This window comes from Pelodiscus sinensis, unplaced genomic scaffold, assembly GCF_049634645.1.
Source record: "Pelodiscus sinensis isolate JC-2024 unplaced genomic scaffold, ASM4963464v1 ctg62, whole genome shotgun sequence".
Classification (NCBI taxonomy): Eukaryota; Metazoa; Chordata; order Testudines; family Trionychidae; genus Pelodiscus; species Pelodiscus sinensis.
This window is the reverse complement of record NW_027465946.1, coordinates 415,462-436,766: the sequence shown is the minus strand read 5'-3', so window position 1 is coordinate 436,766 and position 21,305 is coordinate 415,462. Positions and strand designations below refer to the sequence as shown.

Genomic DNA, 21,305 nt, shown 5'->3' with positions numbered 1-21,305 from the left:
TTGATGGACTTGTTTTCCCTGTAATCCTAGGGGAAGAGGGGTGATGGCTGGTCCTAACATGTGATCAGGGCACCTCATGCTGGAATCCATCTTGGATGCTGCTATTTTCCACTGAAAGTGAGAAAAAATTAAATTCAACACAAGCCTTTGGCAAAAACCTATAGAAAGGTGGGAGCGAATAATGGGGCTGCCATCGGGATACCCCTGCTGACCACCCAAGATGGCGGTGGAAACATCTAAGGCTGACCATGAGGAAGGATCAAGCCCAGACTCGGAGGCTGGCCAATCTGAGAAAGCTGCTTATCAGAATAACGGAGGGTGAGAGATTCCACGTAACCAGTTTTAGCGCATGAGGCTCAGCTGGCGGGTTTGGTTTTATCGGGCTCAGTAGCTTACTTTATTCTGTGCACTATTACTTATATCCACTTGGATCCTACCGTATTTTCCGGCGTATAGGACGACTGGGCGTATAAGACGACCCCCTATCTTTTTAATTAAAAGATAGGGTTTCATCTTATACCCCAGCGCCCCTCCGCCTCCTTTGCTCCCGGTGTCCCTGGTCTGCTGGAGATGGTCCCCAGCAGACCAGAGGCACCGGGAGCAAAGCCGCCAGGAGCGCCTGGGCTTCCCCCCCTCCCCCCTGCCGGAGCCCCTCCGCGGCTTTGAAAGCCTCGGGGGAAGCCGGCGGGGGGGCATCCCAGGCGCGCATGGGCTGCCCCCCCGCCGGAGCCCCTCCGCGGCTTTGAAAGCCTCGGGGGAAGCCGGCGGGGGGGCATCCCAGGCGCGCATGGGCTGCCCCCCCGCCGGAGCCCCTCCGCGGCTTTGAAAGCCTCGGGGGAAGCCGGCGGGGGGGCATCCCAGGCGCGCATGGGCTGCCCCCCCTCCGGAGCCCCTCCGCGGCGGCACGGAGGGGCTCCGGAGGGGGGGCAGCCCATGCGCGCCTGGAATGCCCCGCCGCCGGCTTCCCCCGAGGCTTTCAAAGCCGTGGAGGGGCTCCGGCAGCGGGGCATCTGGCGTACAAGACGACCCCCGATTTTTGGGGGATGTTTTTTAACTTCAGAGGTCGTCTTGTACGCCGGAATATACGGTACTTACCAAACCCAATAAACTCACATTTGTTTATTAATAAAGCTAGTGTAAATCACTGTTACCTGGGAGGGGTGGGGAGGCAGCTGTGCAGCTCTCTCTTTACATAAGGGGGCAAACAACATGAGCTTCTGGGGTTCAGGGCCCACTGGGGCTGTGCGGAGACAAGTCCCTTTGTCTGAGCCTTCCCGGGGCAGAGCTGAATTCAGTGTCTGTATTACTGCGGAGAGCTGCAACCCATCTCTGAGTCAGTCCTACCCACCGGGCTCAGCAAGACAGAGTAAAGGGGCACCCTGGAGGGCAGGAAGGTTGGCTCAGCAGTATCTTAGCACATTAAGTGACAGTCACAAGGGGATCTCTGTGTCGGAACTGTCACAAGTATCACATACATTTCTGACACTCAGAAGAACAGCTGCGCAGACTAGGGATGCAATAGCGTAGTCGATCAACCAGTTAGCAAAAGTTTATAGGTTAATGCTATAGACCACACGCATTTCTCCCCCCTCCTCCTCCAGTACACTTTTTAGCAGGCTGGTCAGCAGCCTGGCTCAGTCCTGGCTTGCAACAGGTCCGGGACCTACCCCCGCTGCAGCTTTGCATTTAAAGTGTATTAGGAGGCAGGTAGGCAGATAGCCCAGCTCAGTTCCGACTCACCCCAGGTCCAGGAGCTCAGACCCACCCTGAACAAGGGCTGCTGCACCCCACGCTGCTGCCTCTCTCTGAGGCAGCAGCGCCGGGTGGCAAGCAGCCAGTCTGCGAAGGGAGCTGGTTTTTAAACTGGCTCCCCTCATAGACCAGCTCCCACTGCTACAGAGGCAGCAGCACGGAGTGGCAGCGGGTGCCTTGGAAGGGAGGTACACTGGCTGCTGGCCCCGCCCCCAGGGACAATAGAATAATGGACTAACCAATAAGAATTCGTGAGGTTACTCAAATATCGGTTAATCAGATGGTCAACACCCCTAGCGCAGATATGCAGAGGTCCCCTGGTTGTAGCAGCGACACATTGAACCTCCACTGCTTTGCTGACATTTAACAGCCCATTCCTTCCTCATGGGCTGGTTGGTCTGTTTAACCAGTTCTCCACTTGCGACAATCTCCCTTCCTGTTTCCTCCATGCTGCTCAGTACCTGTTTCCCAGAGAGGCACCAAACCAGTTTGGATTTGGGCATGGCTCCAAACAAGAGGAAGTCTCTGGGAGGCAAATGAGTGCAGACACCATACAGGACAGGAGAGGAGTCAATAACTCGTGACTGGCGCACTCACAGCACACCAGTCACAGAAGGATCATTCTCCCCACACAAACCAACCCCTGCCACTTATTGTGAAGCAGCCAGTCAGCTAACTAAGCAGGATGGGTGGCTTGGAATTACCAGGGGCCTGGGGCAGTAACTGTGTTACTCCCAGTGCCCAGCACTATAGAGCCTCAAGGCTCTACTGCATTACAGAAACACCATCTCCTAAGATCTAAGCTCTGCTCCTGCTTCTTGCCATGGGAGCGTAATAAGAGGGCTTGTGCCCTTTCTCTGCTGCTTTATGAGGTACAAAGGCAACGTGCTGGCTTGGCTTTATAGCCCAGCCATAAACACCTCTGTAATACCGGAGCAGCCCACAACCCTCTAAGTACCCACGCAGCCCCTTTGAGGTAGGACAGTGCTGTCTGATGGGTCACGAAGGCAGACACACATGCAAAGCTGGGCTGTTAAGGCACAGCAAGCGGGGCTGTAAATCTGCCCCACACCAGCCTGCTGGGCACTCAGTGCCCATTAGCAGGGTCTGTATGAATGCTAAGTTCTGGAACAAGCTCCTCCCACCCAGCCATGCCCTGGCAGACTCCTTGGCAGGCTGCGTGAGGAGATCAGGGTCAGCCACCCGAATCAGGGCGTAGCTTCGTTGCCAGCTCTGCCACCTTTTAGTGGCAAGGGAGGCTTTGCAAGGAGTGCATGCGATTCCTGCCAGGGCTCGTCTGCAGCTCTTAACTCAGCTTCCATCCGCACACAGAGAACCCCGCACTCACCCAGGGTGCTGCTTGCAACTTGGGCAGGCTGGCCCATATCGGTGGGTAGGCTGGAGCTGAGGAGCACAGGCAGTCAGCTGCAAACTCAGCTGCTAAGTCTCCAATGCCTTCCCACTCTCCCCCACCCACCCCTGGTGCATGGAAAGAAGAGATGTTCTCCCACTAGACCCCTTAGAAGAATTCATGCTTCAGCTCAGCTTACTGCCGTGCTAAGCCTCATGGGATGGGTGTGCCCTCAAATCACAGTGCTCCATGTAAGAGTATGCAATACCCATGTGGACACAGCAACTCAGGCATTATTTCACGGGAGCGAAGCTAACTGCGGTGAAGACAGTCCCTTAGAAGCCTGAGGAAATGGAAACTAAAACTAACAATGCTACAAATAGCTTAAAGTAGCCTGGAAAGGGAATAAACACCAGGCTTGTTACCGGGTTCCATTTGCAATTGTACCACCAACCCACTGCGATATCTTGGGCCAGTCACCGTCCTCTTTCCACACGGGAAGCAGAATCCAAAGCCTGCCAGCTCTGGATCTGCACAGCCTTGTTCTAGAACCCGGAGATTTCAAAATGGTACCAGATAAATATTTTCCCAGCCAAAGCGATCCTGTGTTTTCGTCTTTCATTTACTCTCCACTTCCCATCAACTTGGACTTGGGTTGTTATCTTCCAGCAGAACAGCTGGATTTGGATCTCAAGCCTGAAGGCATTTTGCCTTATTTGCTTGCCTGTTCTTTCTGAGTTTGGAATACAGGCAGTCCCCGGGTTACGTACAAGATAGGGACTGTAGGTTTGTTCTTAAGTTGAATTTGTATGTAAGTCGGAACTGGTACATATTGTAGGGGAAACTCTAGCCGAACATTTCTCCAGGGCTCAGTTTTATTCTCCCACACCTCACTTCCCTCAGTCCTTTATTCTCAAGCTGAGGTGTCTACTGAGAAAAGCCGCTCCGCGTTTCCCTGGTCTGCTCGGGGGGGGGGGGGGGGGGCGCTAGCTTCGCGTCTCCCTAGTCTGCTGGGGGAAAGCAGCTAGTGCGGGGTTGCCTCACCCCGTTTGTAAGTAGGGATCCGATGTAAGTTGGATCCATGTAACCCGGGGACTGCCTGTACTTAAACTAGGAAGAAAATAAAACCAAATAAATGAAATTCCAATAATCAATCGAAGCGCGAGAAGAGCAAACAGGCAAGCTGCTATGGAACACGAAAGTAAGGTTATCCAGGTTTTGGTGATGAGGCTGTGGACACAGCCCTGTTGCTAAAATGACAAAACACTTCCATCCCAAACATGTTACATGCTGATGTTTAAAAGCTCATTAAGCAGTTGGGAATGCTTCTCATAAACCAAGCAGAAAAGAGAATCCAAAATCCAATATGGTCCTTAAAACTGACATAACTGAGCAAATGCTGAAAGAGGGCAGAGGGCAGGCATGCGGAGCACCACCTCTGCCGCGGGCCCCAGCACAGAGCTGCCATTGCTGGGGCTGTGCCCTTCCCTCCTCCCCCCATCCTTAGCCGCGTCCAGCTTTAAAACTAGACTCGGATATGTTTACGATCACTTTCTAAAACAGCAAAAAGCCCCTGTACTTTGCTAGCCAGATACGGCCACCACTGAGCAAGGGGCAGCAGCCACCTGGAGTCTCCCAGAGAAAGGATGCTCGACAATAATAGATGCACTTCACGTTCTGTGTGTGTCTCATCTGCTTGCAAACTTGGCAAAGGAACTGTCAGGGAAGTTACAGCCAACATTTTCCAACTCACACTCCTGAAGTGAAATTCCTAAATAAAAAAAACCAATCAATCAAGACTTAGCTGTTTAAATAGAAGTACCTTGGCTCTTCTGAACAGCTGGGAGCTACATGTGTTCAAAACATTGAAACCAGGACGTTTATTTACACACTGAAAACAGATTCAGAACCCTGAGTGCATTAGCTTATGTATTTAAATACACATTTACTTCTGTTGCTAACCCTGCCTTAGATTATTAGTGCTAAAACATGACTTACTTCTGACGAGTTACACTCATTCCTTTTTTATGGTGCTCTCAGATAGGAGGCAACAAAAACCGCTGAAGTCAGTTTTGCTCACTTAGAATCCAAGCTGCTTTTAGCACTTTTATATTTTGAACGCAAAACACCAAAGGAACTGTGGGTTTAAAAACACATCACTGCCACATACAAGCCTGATTTTACTCCCACTAAAAAGTGTATTTGCCTTGGACAGCTTAAAATTTAAGGTGTTAGACTAATTACAGTTGAAAGCACTCTAAAATATCACAGAATAAATCTTATAAAAACATTCAATGAAGAGTGACGACAGCCTGATGAGACAAATAGCCAATTCACATCCAATGGGGGGGTATGACAGAAGTCTATAAAATCATGACAGGTGTGGAGAAAGTAAATAAGGACAAGTTATTTACTCCTTCTCATAACATAGGAACTAGGGGTCACCAAATGAAATTAATAAGCAGCAGGTTTAAACAAAAGGAAGTATTTCATCACATAGCACACAGACAACCTGTGGAACTCCCTGCCAGAGGATGTTGGGAAGCCTTTACTTACAACAACAGTTTGTGTGTAAACCCAGAATGGACAGTTCCCTTCAACTCCTGAATCACTTCACAGTCCAGAAATGTCAATGAACAGACCAGTCCTCACGTAGACTCCTTGACTGAAAGGAGACATAGCCACACAGATGGAAACAAATGACTAAAGCCGATGGTAATTAGGGAAAGAGGAAACCAGCCATCCATTGCTTGTGAGATCATGGTCATGAAATGATTCCAAAAAGCTTCCGGTGTCTGAGGTACCTAGGAGTTCCAGAATGAAACTGATAGTTTGAGGCACCGTCTAAGACTTTCCTTTAAGAAGCAAGAGGGAAGACTCTTCCGCCCTGGGAAAAAGGCATTCTGGGTTTGTCACACTGCATGCCACCAATGATCCAAACAGCCCAATAGTGTCACATTCTTTGGAGGAAGTTCCAAGAACCAAATACCACCTCACATGCCAATCTCTGCACTAGCTCCACACTGGAGGGATTTCAATTCCTTGTGTCAATTCAAAGTCCTCCCTGGGAATGGCCGTGGCAACTGAAGGATTTCTAGGACTGACTGCTCTGTTCTTGCCCCCACGGTGCAATGACAGTGGAACTTCAGAGTTACGAACCACCCAGCCAGTCACAACTCTCATCTGGAACCAGAAGTACTCAATCAGGAAATACAGCACAGAACTGCATTTTTCTTCTGCACAGTAAAGTTTAGTGTAAACCACTGTTTGGTTCAGAGTTATGAACGCCCTCCATTCCCCAGGGTTCACAACTCTGAGGTTCTGCTGCATTGCCCAACAGAGGAAGGCTGTGAAGAGCTGCAGACAGAAGTGTCACAGAATCTGGCCTATGGAATTCATGGCGTGGAGAGAGGAGACCACTGGCTTTGCAGTCCTCAGAACGCAATGCAGAATTAACCATCTCTTTGGGCTGCTGTTGCCCAAGCTCTGCAAACATGCATGCTACTCACGCACCCAGGCAAACAATCCATCAACCGTCCACCTCTACATCCACCTCTGCTGGCAGGGAATCGCCCGCAATGGATACATAACTTCTCAGGGGCACTCGAGCTAGACAGGTATGGACGATAGCTAAAAAAGCTACAGTGACAGAACTTACTCCTACCGTGGTAGGGCCTATGGATCCCGGATCACAGCACAGGACTCAACTGTGGCAGGGAGCACACAGAGAACACAGCACCACCTCTGCCCTATCAAGTTTACAATCGACCTGGAAGACAAGAGGTAACAAATGGCAAACAGACAGGAATGGAAAAGCCACGAGACCATATCTGGTCCCTGCACATCTTCCTAGCATTGTTGGAAGCATCTCCTGCCAAACTGTTCCAAGGTGACATGGCAGCTGACCAAGCCTATGTATTTTGCAACACTCTTGTGCCCCAGTCTGATGCTGTCAAGAGATGGCCAGATCTCAGAATGGCTGGTCAGACCACGTACTGGACCTCTGTAGCTTCCAGCAGCGAGCAATCAGAGACCAAAGCTGCCTTTTCTCTTCCCCCTTGTAGGTGGTGACTGTGTTTGGTCTTCTAGAAAACATCACCACACTCAGCCCATCTAAACTAAATCTCTTCTCTTCCCCAAGAGGGCAGGACTACCCAGGGAGGCAGCTGAGAGAGACCCCTGCTCTCCCACCTTTGCAGTCTGAGAGTTTGACATAGGGCGAAGAGAATGGGACAAGGGATGTTGTCAAGCTGAAAGCCTTATATGCCAAAGGCTTTCTCTCTTTTATTAGAAGGTTCAAAGGGATTTCTAATGGTGTGCTCGCCGTGGTACTCACCAGGCAGAGGTCTCTGTACGTCAATCCCCAAACCTTGCTGGAAACTGTTTGATGTTGGACAGTTCCAGGCCTGGGTCTCTTCAGGCCCAGATATCACCTAAAAGCAGCGATACTTCGACCAGGGCTCGGGAACCACAGGTAGCTCTTTGCAGTATGTGGCTGAATTAACCGGTCTAAGTTAGTAACCTATCAGGGTGCTTTTACTAGGTTTTTAGCCAGCTATAGAATTCTTGGTCAGTCATTTTGCTGTGAGAATATTACACACTCAGGACATACATAACAACAGTAAATAAAACCACCAATTCCCCCTTTTCTGGGCAATGCTGATTAGTGATTTGGCTCCTGAATCTCCGAAGTCTGAGTATCCCTGACCTAAAACCACACACTGGGCCTGTAATCAAAAAGGGTGCCCAAGTGGCTTTGCCAGTGCTCCACGCTCTGCAGAGCACCTGCCTCTGAAGGAGGAAAGTACCCAACTCCCTGCACACAGTCTGAAGGTTTGCGCCACAAGTCGCAGGGAAATCTCCTGCACACAAGCAGGATGCTGCAGTGGGATCAGTCATGCTCACGTACAAGCACCAGGAATGATTGGTTCACCTCCCTGCCCTCCAAACTTGCCCAGGAGCAGAGACTGCCCACCAGGATGAGCAGAGGAATGAAAGAGCTTGGTTTGTGTAGATCAGCCAAATGCAAGCAGAATGTGGATCTGAGCATGCTAATTCTGTGCTGGGAGAAGCAAAACCCTGGAGAGAGAAAAGCTGCTGAAGTCACGGGAGGATGCTGGCACAAGAACAGAGGGGGAGAAACTAGCCAGGAAGCAAGGGTAGCTGGAGAAGAAGGTTTCTAGCCATCAGAAGGCGGTGGTTCTGGAATGACCTTGCCACAGTTTGTACTTGTATGTAGTTTTGTTGCTCTCAGGCAGAAATCAAAGTGCCAATAATCCCCTTTATGTGAGGAGCAGGCAGAATTTTTAAAACAGAGTGAGTGTCAGATTGCCAAATAGTGTTTTTAACTACAGACTCAGACCAGGACTTTGACACTGGATGGTCTGTTACTGCGACTGCAGGAACTCCACTAGGCAAGGTACAAAGCTGACTTGAGAGTGTTTTACACAGGGCTTAGAGCTGCTGTGCTCTGGACTAGCCATTACACAGGAAATCTGGCCATGGGGCGGACCCAAATGTATTTTTTCTGGTATAAACAAAGCCAGGGAACACTAAAGTTCTGTTTACATCATTAAGCATCCGTGTCCTTTAAAAATAAGATATAGCTTTAGTCCTGCCCAGCAACAGATCAAAGCAAACCACTCATTAAAGAAATCTACCAGAAACCAGCACATAGAAGGTGAAAGGTTTGTCCATCCCATAGGATACTGACAAGCACCGCCCTCCCACCTACCCATCCCCTTCCTTCCTTCGGACCAGACAAGCTGTATCTGGGGGGAAAGGAAATCCAACCAAATGAGTTATAGGGCTCTCTGGAGCAGAGAGGGGAAAGTGAGCACATGAGAGAGATAGAGATCTCCCTTGTGACTGATAGGTAGAAAACTTCCCGTGTTGATGGGGCCTTACCCTTACATGTTTCATTTGAATCACGCTCTGGGGTATGCTGGGGATGAGAGGTTCAGTATGAAGATGCCCCAGGGAAAGAGCCCTCTCACCGCAGCAGCCTGGGCCAGAAGAGAAGAGTCTTTCCATGGCCACTGCAGCTCCAGTAGCCAGAGCTGGGGCAGGGCTGCATGTGCAGGTTCATCTGTGCTCCCCAGCTAGAGCGAGGAATGCGGCAAACTGTGCCCTTTCCTCTCGCTTCTTGACGAAGGGGAACCACCAGCAATGTTCCCCTATGAACAGGAGGGAGCTTCAGCTCCCCTGCCCTCCTTCAAAAGCACCTGGGAAGCTGAAGGCTTGGGGCTAGGGTAGGTGCCCCCAGCCAGCCCCTTTTGCCTGCCTGGTGATGGTCTCTTTTCTATATGGTTTTCTGAGAAGCAATCCTCTTCCAAGCACATCCCATTGTACTGGCACAACCAAACCCTGACCTTGGCTTAAGTTAGAATAAGAGGAAGCTGCATCCTGCATTTGACGGTCCTAGCTCTTCCCATTTAGGAGGAGTTCTTGAACACACAGACAAACTCTCCCAAACATGCTTGCTGACAGTAGATGTTGCTGACAGAGGGGTTGGGTATCAACCTCTTTTCCAAACTCGCCTTTGTTAAAGGACCAACTGCGACTGACTGTACAGGATAAAACCATGATGCCTTGAGGAGTCAACAAGCCAACAGAACGGACAAGAAAAAAACCCTTGGTATAACAACCTGTTTCAACAGCTGAAAGGAGACTTTGAGCCGCTGGTGAATGCACAGCCCTTGTAAACTAACACTCTTTACACTAGCCAGCTTGGTTGGACAAGAAAATAGCTGGCCGTTGACAAGCACTCCACTGTTATAGGTAGCGCGACAGTCGCCCGCTCATCTTCGAGCTGACACGGACCATCATGTGAATGCACAGTAAGTCTACTTCACTGAAAGAGTCAAAACCCACAGTCCCAAGTCAGAAGGGGAGCAGAGGAAAGCTACACAACAGCTGACAACTCAACAGCTGGCTCATCCAAGCCAACCCCATAATACAATGTTATTAAATGCAGCTGGTTGGCAACATCACCTGGTGGGCCCGGAGTAGGCAAGCATCTGCAGCAACTCCTTTACCAAGCTTCTCAGACACAGTGATGTAGGCACTCGTCAATCTCATTCTACCCCCAAATCCTCAGAGCACATTGCTAAGAGACAAGTCGAGTCATCCTCAGCGTGAATGAGACAAGAAGAGTTTCCTCTTATGAATGAATGAAAAATTAAAACTCAAAAACCAGATGTTGAATCAAAATTTGTAATGGGGGGGAAGGGGCAAAGCAAGAGAAAACCGACGCCTCTTTAGGAAACAGCCAGAGCCTCATTCCTCCCTAGTGTAACCTGACTCTGGTGAACTATCAGCTGAGTGCATTAAGGAACCCAGAAGGTGTCTGCAAACATCCTGGCTTCCTCAAAGCAGCAGTGGGTGGGCACAGCCGTCTTCCTTAGCTGAGAGGAGGTCAGGGGGTTAACAGGGAACAAAGCAGATTCTCAATGATGCGGCACCAGGAGTATTTCTGGATTTACATCTTTAACACACACACAGAGTTTAATGTATTGCTCAGGCAACAGAATTGCATGAAACACCTTCTGAATTCGTCTGATGAAGTGGGTTTTACCCACAAAAGCTCATGATCCAATATGTGTGTTAGTCTCCAAGGTGCCACAGGGTTTCTTGGTCTTTCTGAACTGATGAACTATTTAGGGCTCTCATGCAAACTTTACTCCTGCAAGTAAACTCTCTGACTCTAGAGGAATCCTTGCTGAGGGGGGTGGGGAGAGGAAGGACAGGGGGATGGATAAACTAAGGAGAAACATTGTAAAGAAGGGCTAACTACAGCACCCACGGGGGTTCCCAGCTGATTTGCATCCAAGTACTAGCCAGGCTCCAGAGAGGACCAGGCCCTACAAATTTAGTGCTAGTAAAGATGCAACATGGAAGCTTCTGGAAACGGAGGCCACATCAGTGCTATGGGCAGCCTAGTGCTGACGCTTTCTACAGCAATAGACAGAATTTCTCAGTCATAACAGCAAACCCACCTCCCTAAGGAAGGCCGCTGGGCTGATGGAAGAACGTTCCCTCTGCTCTAGCTGCCTGCACCCTGGGGCTAGGTCACCCTGATGATGGGGGCTCAGGAATGTGGCTCTCTCACTAATAGAGGCAGCAAGGTGGAGCTTGCAAATTACATTAGGGCAGGAGCTCTCCTGGGTAAAACCCACTTCTCACCTGATCGAATATATTTGTGAGTCTCTACGTTGCCCCAGACTGCTCATGGTTTTTAGTATTAAGCAGGTTAGTGCAGCATGAAGGCACCCAACCATGGATTAAAATGAATTGCATTGCACAAAACACAGAGTCCTAATCCACACAACTGGACAATCCAGGCAGGAGCCTGGCCAGCTTCCCCTCTGACCTGGAAGGACTAGCGATGACAGAGGATTTCCACCCCTATGATCTCTGTGCCAAGCCTGCCAAGAATGAGGGTGGCCAGGTGCCAGCGAGGGCTTCCAGCTCACATACGCCACTGAACAATCCAGCTGCGTCACTCCAGACCTGCTCTGGATGTGTAGGTCACCAGTTCAAGATGCTCTTTACCCAAGAGAGTCCCCACAGCTAACCAGACCCTCCCCCAGTTGGGACAGAAATAGCCGCAATCCCTGCGCTGCCTATTGGTCCCAACAATTCAACAGACAGGATGGATTAAGCTGATCGGTGGAGGCGTCTCCCTGGATGTGACGGGTGTGCAGTGCACTGCACTTACTACCCCGACGCTGCTCCCGCGATATCAAGTGCAAGACTGATGCCCATTCCTGGGTAAAATTCCCAGGACTAGGACCTGGAATCCTAAGGGACAGCACTGGAAAATCTGCAGATTAATACACACGTGTTTAACCCACCCAACGCCAAAACGGCAAAATATGAATGTGAAGACTTAATTTTTAGAGCCATTCATGGATTGTAAACACCAAAAAAGCAAAAAGATGCCTTCCACCCTTTTCTGTTGGTACCTTTGCAGAACACTCACTCGCCTATAGCCAGGTTACCTTGGCTGTGTGAGGACTAGGTTTACATCAGCAGGGCAACTAAGAGAGATAATCCCTACAGATCTTCACGCCAGCGAAAGTCTGAGGGCAAGATTTCTGCCCATATGCAGCACCGAAGTAGTTCCAACCCTGTTGCTGCCTCTGGTGCCTGATGGCAAAACAAAGGCCAGCTTGTTGACAAAAGCAGCCAACGCAGCTGAAAGAGTTCTGAACAGATCAAGAACATGGAAACAGATGATGAAAAAGAAAAGGAAGCTCGGCATTTCAGACTGCTCCCCACTTGATTGGTTTTTGTTCTAAATTATCTGTTTCTTAAAGTACTAAATGAGAAACCATCGGAAACGGATGCTGACATGCAATGGCCACATTGTTCTTTCGCCCACCCAGACACTGGCAGGTCTGGAAAGGCACATCAAATTATTCATGTCTACTAATGGGAGAAGATATGCAACCTCTCCAAGTACAGCACAAAAGCACAGGAGATGGACAGAGCCTGGTCAGACTCTGGAGGCTGACAGAGCATGACCAAAAAACCCTCCCCGTATTACAGCATCTTCCAACAAAGTGCTTGCCATAGAGAGGTGACCACAGACTGCACCCTGTCCCATCAGTTCTTTTTCCACTACACTGAGAGAAGCTTAAACTTGGCCACATCCCAGGAATGCAGTGTGCCTGACTGGATTGCAGAAGCATTTTTGTTTCCCCCCACTTGTTTGGAGCGCTTCACATCTCATTCCCTAGTTACCTCGGCTAACTGGATCAGGTTTGGCCACCAGATACACACCACTTGGATATCAGGCCTTTGACCAAGCTCCTCTGAAACAAGAGGCCGTCCGTAAGGATCACAGAGCATTAACTTGTGCTACTTACAAGGCAAAGAGGCATTCAAAAGAAAAACTTACATGCCATTTCTTCATGGGACTGCATCTCTACTGGTGAAGTGCAGGAGGCTGTGCGGCAACTGCAAACAGATGCTCCTTATTTATTACTCTTAGACTCCTCCTCCCTGTCTCCTTGCAGCTCCTCCCACAGAAGTCAGTTGGTTGGTTGGCAGAAGCCTTCCTTCCCCCATTCCAAGATTGAATTGCATGTGTTAGGAGCATTCCAGCACCAACCAGCTGGCCTGCCTACTTGCTCCTCCCAGGCCAGGAGTCAGAGATCCCGCCCACTCGGTTTGTAAATTCCAGCACTTAACCTTACCAAGCTCCCTCTGGGATCTGCTTCTGCAAGTTTCCCTGGCAGCTTTTCCAGTCCCACAACAAAAGGAGTAAGGTAACAAGACAAAAAACACTGCCATACAAAACAGGCATTCTAGTTCATCTCAGTCCCATATAACGGTGTTTCTCAACCAGTGGTACACATACCCTTACGGGTACTCGAAAGAAGTCTGGGGGGTACATCAAAACAACTGAAATTTGGAGAAAACTGAATTTGTTTTCAGTTTTACAGTGCTTTATTATTTTTGTACTTTTTACACCCAAAAATGTCATCACCTGCCCGGCTACAATTAAGTTGTTTAAAAGAAATGTATTGCAATGGTAGAAAAAAAATGGTGTGTGTCTGAAAATTGTAGGCACGGGGGGGGGGGGTACTTTATAAAAAAAGGTTGAGAAACACTGCCATATAATACGCCACAACACTGAAATACAGCCACCTCTTGGGTGGAATGTGGCAGCAGCTGCACAGCACAAGCCGTATACACACTAGTTTAGAAGAGGAAATGAAGCAACCTGTGCCCTGTTAAAATGGAAGGGGTTTGTTATGTTTGAATTCACACAGGGATTAAGTGGTACTCAGCACTTATATGGCAGCCTGGTCAGAGGATCTCAAAGAGCTTTATATACTTAAACCATTAATGCCTATCCCAGGGGCTGCTGAGACAAATATAGGATGAACCTCTCTGGTCCGGCAGGACCACGGATGTTGATGGACCAAAGGATCCCAGTCACGGACCTCAATGGGTGGGAGCTCAGTGTCCTCGAGACAGGGAGCCCCCGGAGCAAGGCCAGTGACTGGGGCAGGGAGCCCTACTGGCCAGGAGTGCAGCCAGGGGCAGGAAGCCCTGCCAGTAGGCCCAGGGCAGAGCACTGGCCAGATCAGCGACTCACAGGGAAGCCCCAGGAGAGCCTGAGCCTGACCTCCTCTGGTCCAGCAAACTCCCTCATTCAGGACCACTCAGGTCCAGGGTGCCGGACAAGGGAGGCCCAACGGGTATTACTCCTATTTGCATTAGGAATATAAAATCCTGTTTAATAGTTAATCAAATACAAGTTACATTTAACCAGTTAATGGGTTCCCGAGGGCAGATACAATACACAGAGCTCCTAACCTGAGTCCTATGCTCTCAAGCGTGTTCCCTGCGCAGGTCCAGTGGCATTTTCAGCAAGTAGTGAACACAAAAGGAGAAAGGCCTCTCTTTCACTTCCAGCAAAGCCCAATCCACCCAACGGCTCCTTTGGGACAGGAGACCTGGACTCAAAAGGTGACTGATTAGATTGCAAGTGGAGGGGTGAGGGGCAAGAATACAGGGGAAGGCAGAAGTATCCTCCCAGGTGCTAGAGACCTCATGTGTTGGCCAGCTGTGGTCACAGACCTCAGTCACTGTAGCTAGCTCCCCCTGCAGTCTGCCCAGCTCCCACATGAAGTGGGAAGGCATCCAGCCGGTCTCAGATGTTCTTCAGCTGCTTGTGTATTTCATGTACCAGGAGAGACCCTCTTTCCCAGCCTGCAAGATTTCCCTTCCCCCCAGCACATCCTATAAAGAAGCTCAAAGCCATCTGGTACTCCTGAAGCACAGGGCAAGTTGGGTATTTGTGGAGTGTGGGGAACATCTTTCCCCACACGGATACCCCACCCCCATCCAGTTTCTTCTGAGTAGCAAATGCTGCCCTGTCCTTAGGGAAGGGACAGCCTACTACTCTGTCCCACCAAGTACGAGGGTCCCCATCTTGGCTTGTGCTTAGGCTCTACAATAGGCACAATTAAGGAAAACAGCTTCCAATGCCTTGATTTTCACAGTGACCTTCTGGCCTATTAGAGAGCCCCCCAGCCCTCGTGCTCAGGAATCATTCTCTTCACAGAGAACCAGCATCCACAGGGCTGGCCAAGCACTGCTGTGTCACCTACCTGATTTGCTGACTCAGGGAAACCTGCTGCCTGCATTCACCTGAGTTAAGCACTAGTGAAAAGCCTCAATGCCCACAACTATGCCTCCCTAGTCCCTATTAGTCACACTGGAGTGATGGCCAGCTTTTTGTATCATCCAGGAAAAGAGCTTCACCCCACTTCCAGGTAATGACTCAGTGTCACAAGCCTCCCAGGGGATGGTAACCACCTCACACCCTCTTTTCACTGTCCCAAGAAAGTTTCTTGCTAGGATCTTTGGTCCCCAGTGAGTCAAGTTTCTCCTTTTTGTCCCAGCAGAAACCTGCAGCCAGCAGCACAATACCTGAGTCTTATCAATGAAAAAAGCAGGAATTCACTACCCTGTTGTGAGACTATTTTCAAAAGTGCTGGGCTGGGGTTTGGCTTATGCCTGCTTCTCAGGAAGCACATGGGTCTTTACACCAGATGTATTTTGCACATGCATGCGTGTGTGTACACACACACACACACACACACACATACACACACGATATTAGTATATTGGCAACACCCCCTCCAAGCCTTATGCAGGACTGGTCAGAGCTACAAGATCAACTACTGCCATCCAATTATTCCAGCTCAGTATGGACATTAATCTTGCAAAACTCTACCTTATGGGCTTTTTCCCCTAAAAGGTTTTGCTTTAGAAATTATATGAGGCAAATCCCATTGCCACTGGACTCCTGGGTTCTTCTAGCCCCTGCTCTGGGAGGCGAGTGTACTTTGGTGGGCTGGAGCAGAGAAGGCTGGGGGCACCTCAAGTCCCTTCTCCAGGGGGAAGCTACCACGGTGGCTGTTTAAACCCTACATTCCAAGGCTAGGAGGGAGCAATCTAGGACTCAGGGTGATTTTTTGAAGCAGCAAGGACTAGCTTTGCCATCCTCACATTTAGGAAGCAGGTTTGGGATCTTGGCTGATGAATTTTCATGATCATTTTGCCCAGCTGGTCTAACCCTTCCCCTCCCCTGCAACATTCCCCTTACTGTTCCCCTCTTGCAGCTCCACACCAAACTGTGCTCCAGTTAGAGTGACACATTCCACAGCCTGCAGTCCTAACCCAGGTCACATTCCCTTTATCTCTCTGCCTCGTTTAATTAGTCAGCCATTAACCAACACTTTTCCCAGCCATGGATAAACAACACACAGCAGAGCACTCCTTCCTGCCAGCACACACCCAGGAGTGTGTGCACAAACCCTGGCAACTCCTAGCACCACCTTCACATACCAAAGTAATACAATGAAGAGGAGAGAGAGTCTGACTGCAAGAAAACCCATGGGTTGCCAAAAAGCTGGGTTCTTCCATATATCCGGGAAGCAGGCTGCTGTGGGGTTCCAAGTATGGAGCTCCCCAAACAGATCTGCCTTATCCTGACTTAGGCACACTGGTCAGAGTAAGTCAGCCTCACCCCACCCTGAAAAAGCCCTGAGTGATGTCATTTGCACACTTGCCTTTGTCTTGAAGCACATTCTGTTTTCTGCAAAGAACATCTGAGCTCAGTGGCGTAGCAGTTCTATGGACAGGGGGTAAGTTAAGCTCAACTAACTCGCACGGCCCCCACTGAGAAGTGGCTGAGCTCGGTTTACCCTGGCTGACACTGCTGGTTCTGGTGGCCGTGGAAATGAGTTATTGGTATCATGGTAACACCTAGGAGACAAGCATGGACCAGGGCCCCACTACAGCACGTTCGTGACAGTTGCTGCCTGAGGGAGCTTACCAAGACACCCTGCCATGCATAGTATCAGCTCAGCTGAAGCAACAACAGACAGAAGGTGCCTTATAGTAGCCAAAGCTCTATTGGCCAGAGCCAGTTTGAGTTAACCTGTGAATGCCAGAAACCAGGCTTGGCCTCCAGAGCCCTGCCTGCAATAAGCTCTCCATCATCTCAGCTACACTGGTGGGAACCCTTTTGTAAGTCTCTCTCGTGCACATGTGTGCGTTACACTCTGAGATAAAACAGACTAGCAAGGACATAGCAGGGTCACTAAAATCCCAGCCAAATAAAAACAGTCTAATAGGAGAGGGACATACCACCTCCCCACCATACACCCCCTTCTATCAAAAGATGGAGAGGAAAATATACAAGATGCTCCCTTATTAACATGCCCTAGAAGGCAGTACATTTGACTGGCACTCTGGGGACCCGAGCTCTAATCTCAGTATTCACTGGAGTGCTGGATGATGCGGGTCAAGTCACGTCACCTATCACAGCCTCAGTTTCCCCATCTGTATCAGGGGGATAATGATACCGACCTCCTTTGCAAAGCACTTTTCATCAGGACATCTCAAATTGCTTTAAGAGCAAGGGGTTATGGATATCAAAAATTCAACTCTACCCCTTGAACACATCAGTGCATCTGTCCAAGAGTCCTGGTGACCAAGTCCTTGCACGACTGTCACTAAAAATTGAGGGTTACTTTAAAGACTCAGGATCCTTTATAAAACCCTCAAGCAGCCAATCAAATCTGTAAGCCAGCTGTCCCCAGAGTAAAACTGGGATGGCAATTCAAATAAAGCATCCACTTCTCAGTCTCACCAACCTTCCATTTTAAAAGCATGTTCAGAAGGAAAAGTTATTTCTTTACAGAAATAATAGGTTGATTTAGTTGGAATTGGTCCTGCCTAGAGCAGGGGGCTGGACTTGATGACCTTCTGAGGTCTCTTCCAGTTCTATGATTCTACGATTCTACAGAACAGCAAGGTAAATCAGGGCAAACCACAGCATTTCGACCATTTTCCTGTTCAGCGTCTTCATATATTTAATAATCATAAAAGGAGTCTGGCATGAAAGATCTGCCCAGTTGTCTTGAGTTTGCTCTTGGAATTTTCACTCCAAATATCAGGCTACTTAAGTTCAACGGCATTTACACTTATGCTGTAGGCAAAAAAAAGACAAGTAATTTAATTTTTCTGGAGAGTAATGACAAAAAATAAGGGTCTCAAAACAAAGGTAACTACACTTTGGTTATTTAGTCTCTTTCATCCAACTATCACAAAGCCCCTTTTACACAGATTCATCAGTCCAAGTCTGTGGGGGAAACATGCTTTAAGGTGCTCTGACAGCACCCAACACTTCCAAAACATTTCACTCACAAACTTCCTCTCCTCGATTGATCCCAATGATCACCCAACTCAATTTGATAGGCTGTTTTGTGACAGTCTCTTAAAAAAAAATTCGATTCCCAGAGCGGTCAATCCCCCCCCCCCCCACTGACTCAGGCTCACTAACAAGACTTCCTATACAAAAATCAACCTAAATACAGGTGGCAGCCAGACTGAAACTGAATTTTGTGCAGATACTGGGTTAAAGTTCAAACCCTCGCCCTGTATCGAGCAATCAGCTCATTTTGCCCCTGCTGTTGTGCAGGAAGGGGGAACTCCGGGCAGCTTAGATTTTGACAGCAGTGAGGTGGAGAAGTTGTTTTTTTTTTAAACTTTAGCATGGAACAAAAATGGAACTCCCCCCCACACCCCTGACAAGGGCAAGAGGAACTAGGTTAGCCAGAAAAAAAAGCACAGATATAAAAATGCTATGCTGCTTTTGGAAAGTGGCCCTCAAAGAAGTCTGCCCAGCTCCCAAAAGCCAGCTTGCTAACAGGTGTCCATTTCTCCTGCCTTTCGAGTACAGTCTTCTTGGCTTGCCAAGCTTCTGAAACAGCACACCCACACCCCTTCCAGCGGCCCAGTCAGGCAAGAGAGTTGGAGTACACTCTCCCTTCTGAAATACGCCCTGTGTTGAACTCAGCATAAAGCCAGAAGGCAGCAAACCACTCACCTTCACCATCCTTCTTTCTGCCTTCTGCCAATCGGGGTGTGTGTGGGGAGAGAGGGGCCAGCAGGAAGAGTCAGGAAGATCCCTCACTCAGAGTGCAGGAAAAACACAATAAAAACAATTCCTCTTCCCCTTCCAAATGAGTAGATTTGCTCCTTGGTAGAGAAAGGAGGCTGGTGGTTTGGTTGCTAACTCAGCTGCTCCCTCCTCGGCTCGCATGCCGTCAGTTTCAGCGAGACCCAGATGTCTGACGTTGCAAATGCTAAAGCGCCTCCCCCCACAATGCCAATTGGTCTACACTGGGAATAAGGGCGTGGGGGGGGCCCACAGCGCCGCCCAGCTCTCAGCAAGCCAGCCGCATTGGGAGCAGAGGCCAGGGCAGGAGCAGCTGGGACTGTTCTCTGCTAGACCTTGGGGGTGGTATGTGTTCCGATTTGTGAGAGAGGAGGTGGATGAGGTAATATCTTTTACTAGAACAGCTTTATGGATTTCACAGCACACCCATCACCACAGGAGGTGGAGGAACAAGTCAGTCAGGACCTGCTCCTTACGCCACCTTTTCAACCCCAGGCACCCACCCAAGTGGCAGCCCTGCTGCTGCAGACAGAGTCCCTGGAGACAAACTGCTGAACAATCCCCGTAGGGCAGTAGCCTCCCTGCATGTTTCAGAGGTGCAGCCCCGCTGGAAATCAGCTGTCTGCACTGTCTCATTCGTTTGGTTTTTCCATCTTAAATCTTTCGCAAACTGCTTCAACATAATGCACAGCCCTTGCTTTGAGAGCCACTGCTACTGCTGTAAGGTGCAAGTGGGAGGACTTGGGTGTGACCTGACCCTCCACCCCACGCCCCCCCAAAGGCAGATCTCCGCACTTACCTGAGGAGACTTTTTAAACACAAGCCACAATAGCTGCATTTACCTCTCCCTGCCCCTTGTCCAGGCACACAGTTACAGGATATCATCTGTGCACAGAGCCTGGGGAATGGGGCTTTAACAACAGGATATTTTGTCCTGCCCATCACCCTCCCCCCCTTCTCACTTTCCTCTATCCCAGCCCCTCTTATCAGAGGACAGGAATGGGCAGCTCACCATAGCAACGCAAACCAAGCGCCTTTCAGCTCCAGGAGTGAGCGCCTGTAATCCACACAATGAAACCCGGACTTGTCTTCCCTTCATCATCTTGCAGTTACTCTTCACTAGGCTGCCAGCAACAGAGCTCAGGGCAGAAATCACAGCGCTGGGGCAGCGTTAACGCCTTCACACAAGGAACCAACGTGGAAAGGCAGACAAATTCCAACCCCAAGAGCACCCCACGGTCCCAGGCACCTCTCAAAACTGGAAACTATTCTTTCAAGGGAGCAGAAATCACCACAAGTCCCACCCCCATCTCAGTCCTCGACAACCTTCATGTTGCAGTCATTTTATAATGCAGCAAACAGACCTCTAGCTACTGAGCTAACATCTGGGACTGAAAGCACAGCCACATCTAGCAGCCTGCAAGGTCAGAAATCAGGAGACACACAGCACACTGCCTGCTGGACTGGGACAGGCAAGGGTTAAAAACCAATGCCAGCAAGAAGTGGAGCAAGAAGATTTGAGCCTGCAGCCAATGAAACAGCCACGTTTGAAACAAAGCAGCCAGTCAAGTGCTCCAGCGGGTGGATCAAGATCCAAAGAGGGGGAGGAAGGGAGAGGGAGAGAGAGAGAGAGAATAAGGGCAACCCAATGTAGTGCCAGTTTGAAACCACTGCGCTCCTCCAGGGTACACGGCAGGGTCCCCCCACCCGCAGCTTGAGACAGCTGTCACTAGCTGACACCCCCTCCCTGCAACAGCCGGCTCACAAAACAGAAGAGCCAAAGGACCTACCAGTTAAATCTGATCAAGAGATTTGACTAGCACTGGTTATGAAAACCTCCTCACACCCAGAGGCATTTTAGATGTCTGAGAGACAGGCACACGGAGCCATGCAACAGCAATGTGGTCTAGGTATTCATTGGTACTACTTATTCTGTGCGCTAAGGCAGTGGTCTCCAACCTTTTAAAGGAGGAGATCACTTTTTGAATTTAAGTGCAATCCAGGATCTACCTCCAACCCAGATACCTTTGCTCCACTTCCTTCATGACACTTCTCGCTCCATCCTCCCTCCCTTTCATCAGGCAGGGGCAGAGGGTTGGGGTGCAGGCTTTGGTCTTAAACTAAGGGATTTGAATGTGAGAAGGGCTCTGAGCTGAGCCTGGGGCAGGGGTTGGGGGCCAGGAGGGAGTTCAGGGTAAGGATCTGTAAGGG

General features: G+C 49.6%; 1 protein-coding gene across 5 annotated transcripts in view; it reads right to left on the bottom strand.

Annotated features, from left to right (window-relative positions):
* The window catches only part of PAK4 (p21 (RAC1) activated kinase 4), a 93,199-nt gene that overhangs the window by 30,266 nt on the left and 41,628 nt on the right, over nucleotides 1–21,305 (bottom strand). The window contains exon 1 of one of the 5 annotated variants that reach the window (XM_075917210.1): nucleotides 19,023–19,338. The exons of 1 other annotated variant lie outside the window; for it this stretch is intronic. Coding sequence is in view for 2 of the 4 variants with exons in the window: in XM_075917213.1 (XP_075773328.1) it covers nucleotides 13,008–13,032 (25 nt within the window). In the remaining 2 variants the exon portion in view is untranslated. Of the gene's footprint in view, nucleotides 1–6,761; nucleotides 6,785–13,007; nucleotides 13,043–19,022; nucleotides 19,339–21,305 lie in introns of those variants that run through there. 3 more of the 5 variants (XM_075917213.1, XM_075917209.1, XM_075917212.1) reach the window with 3 other exon arrangements.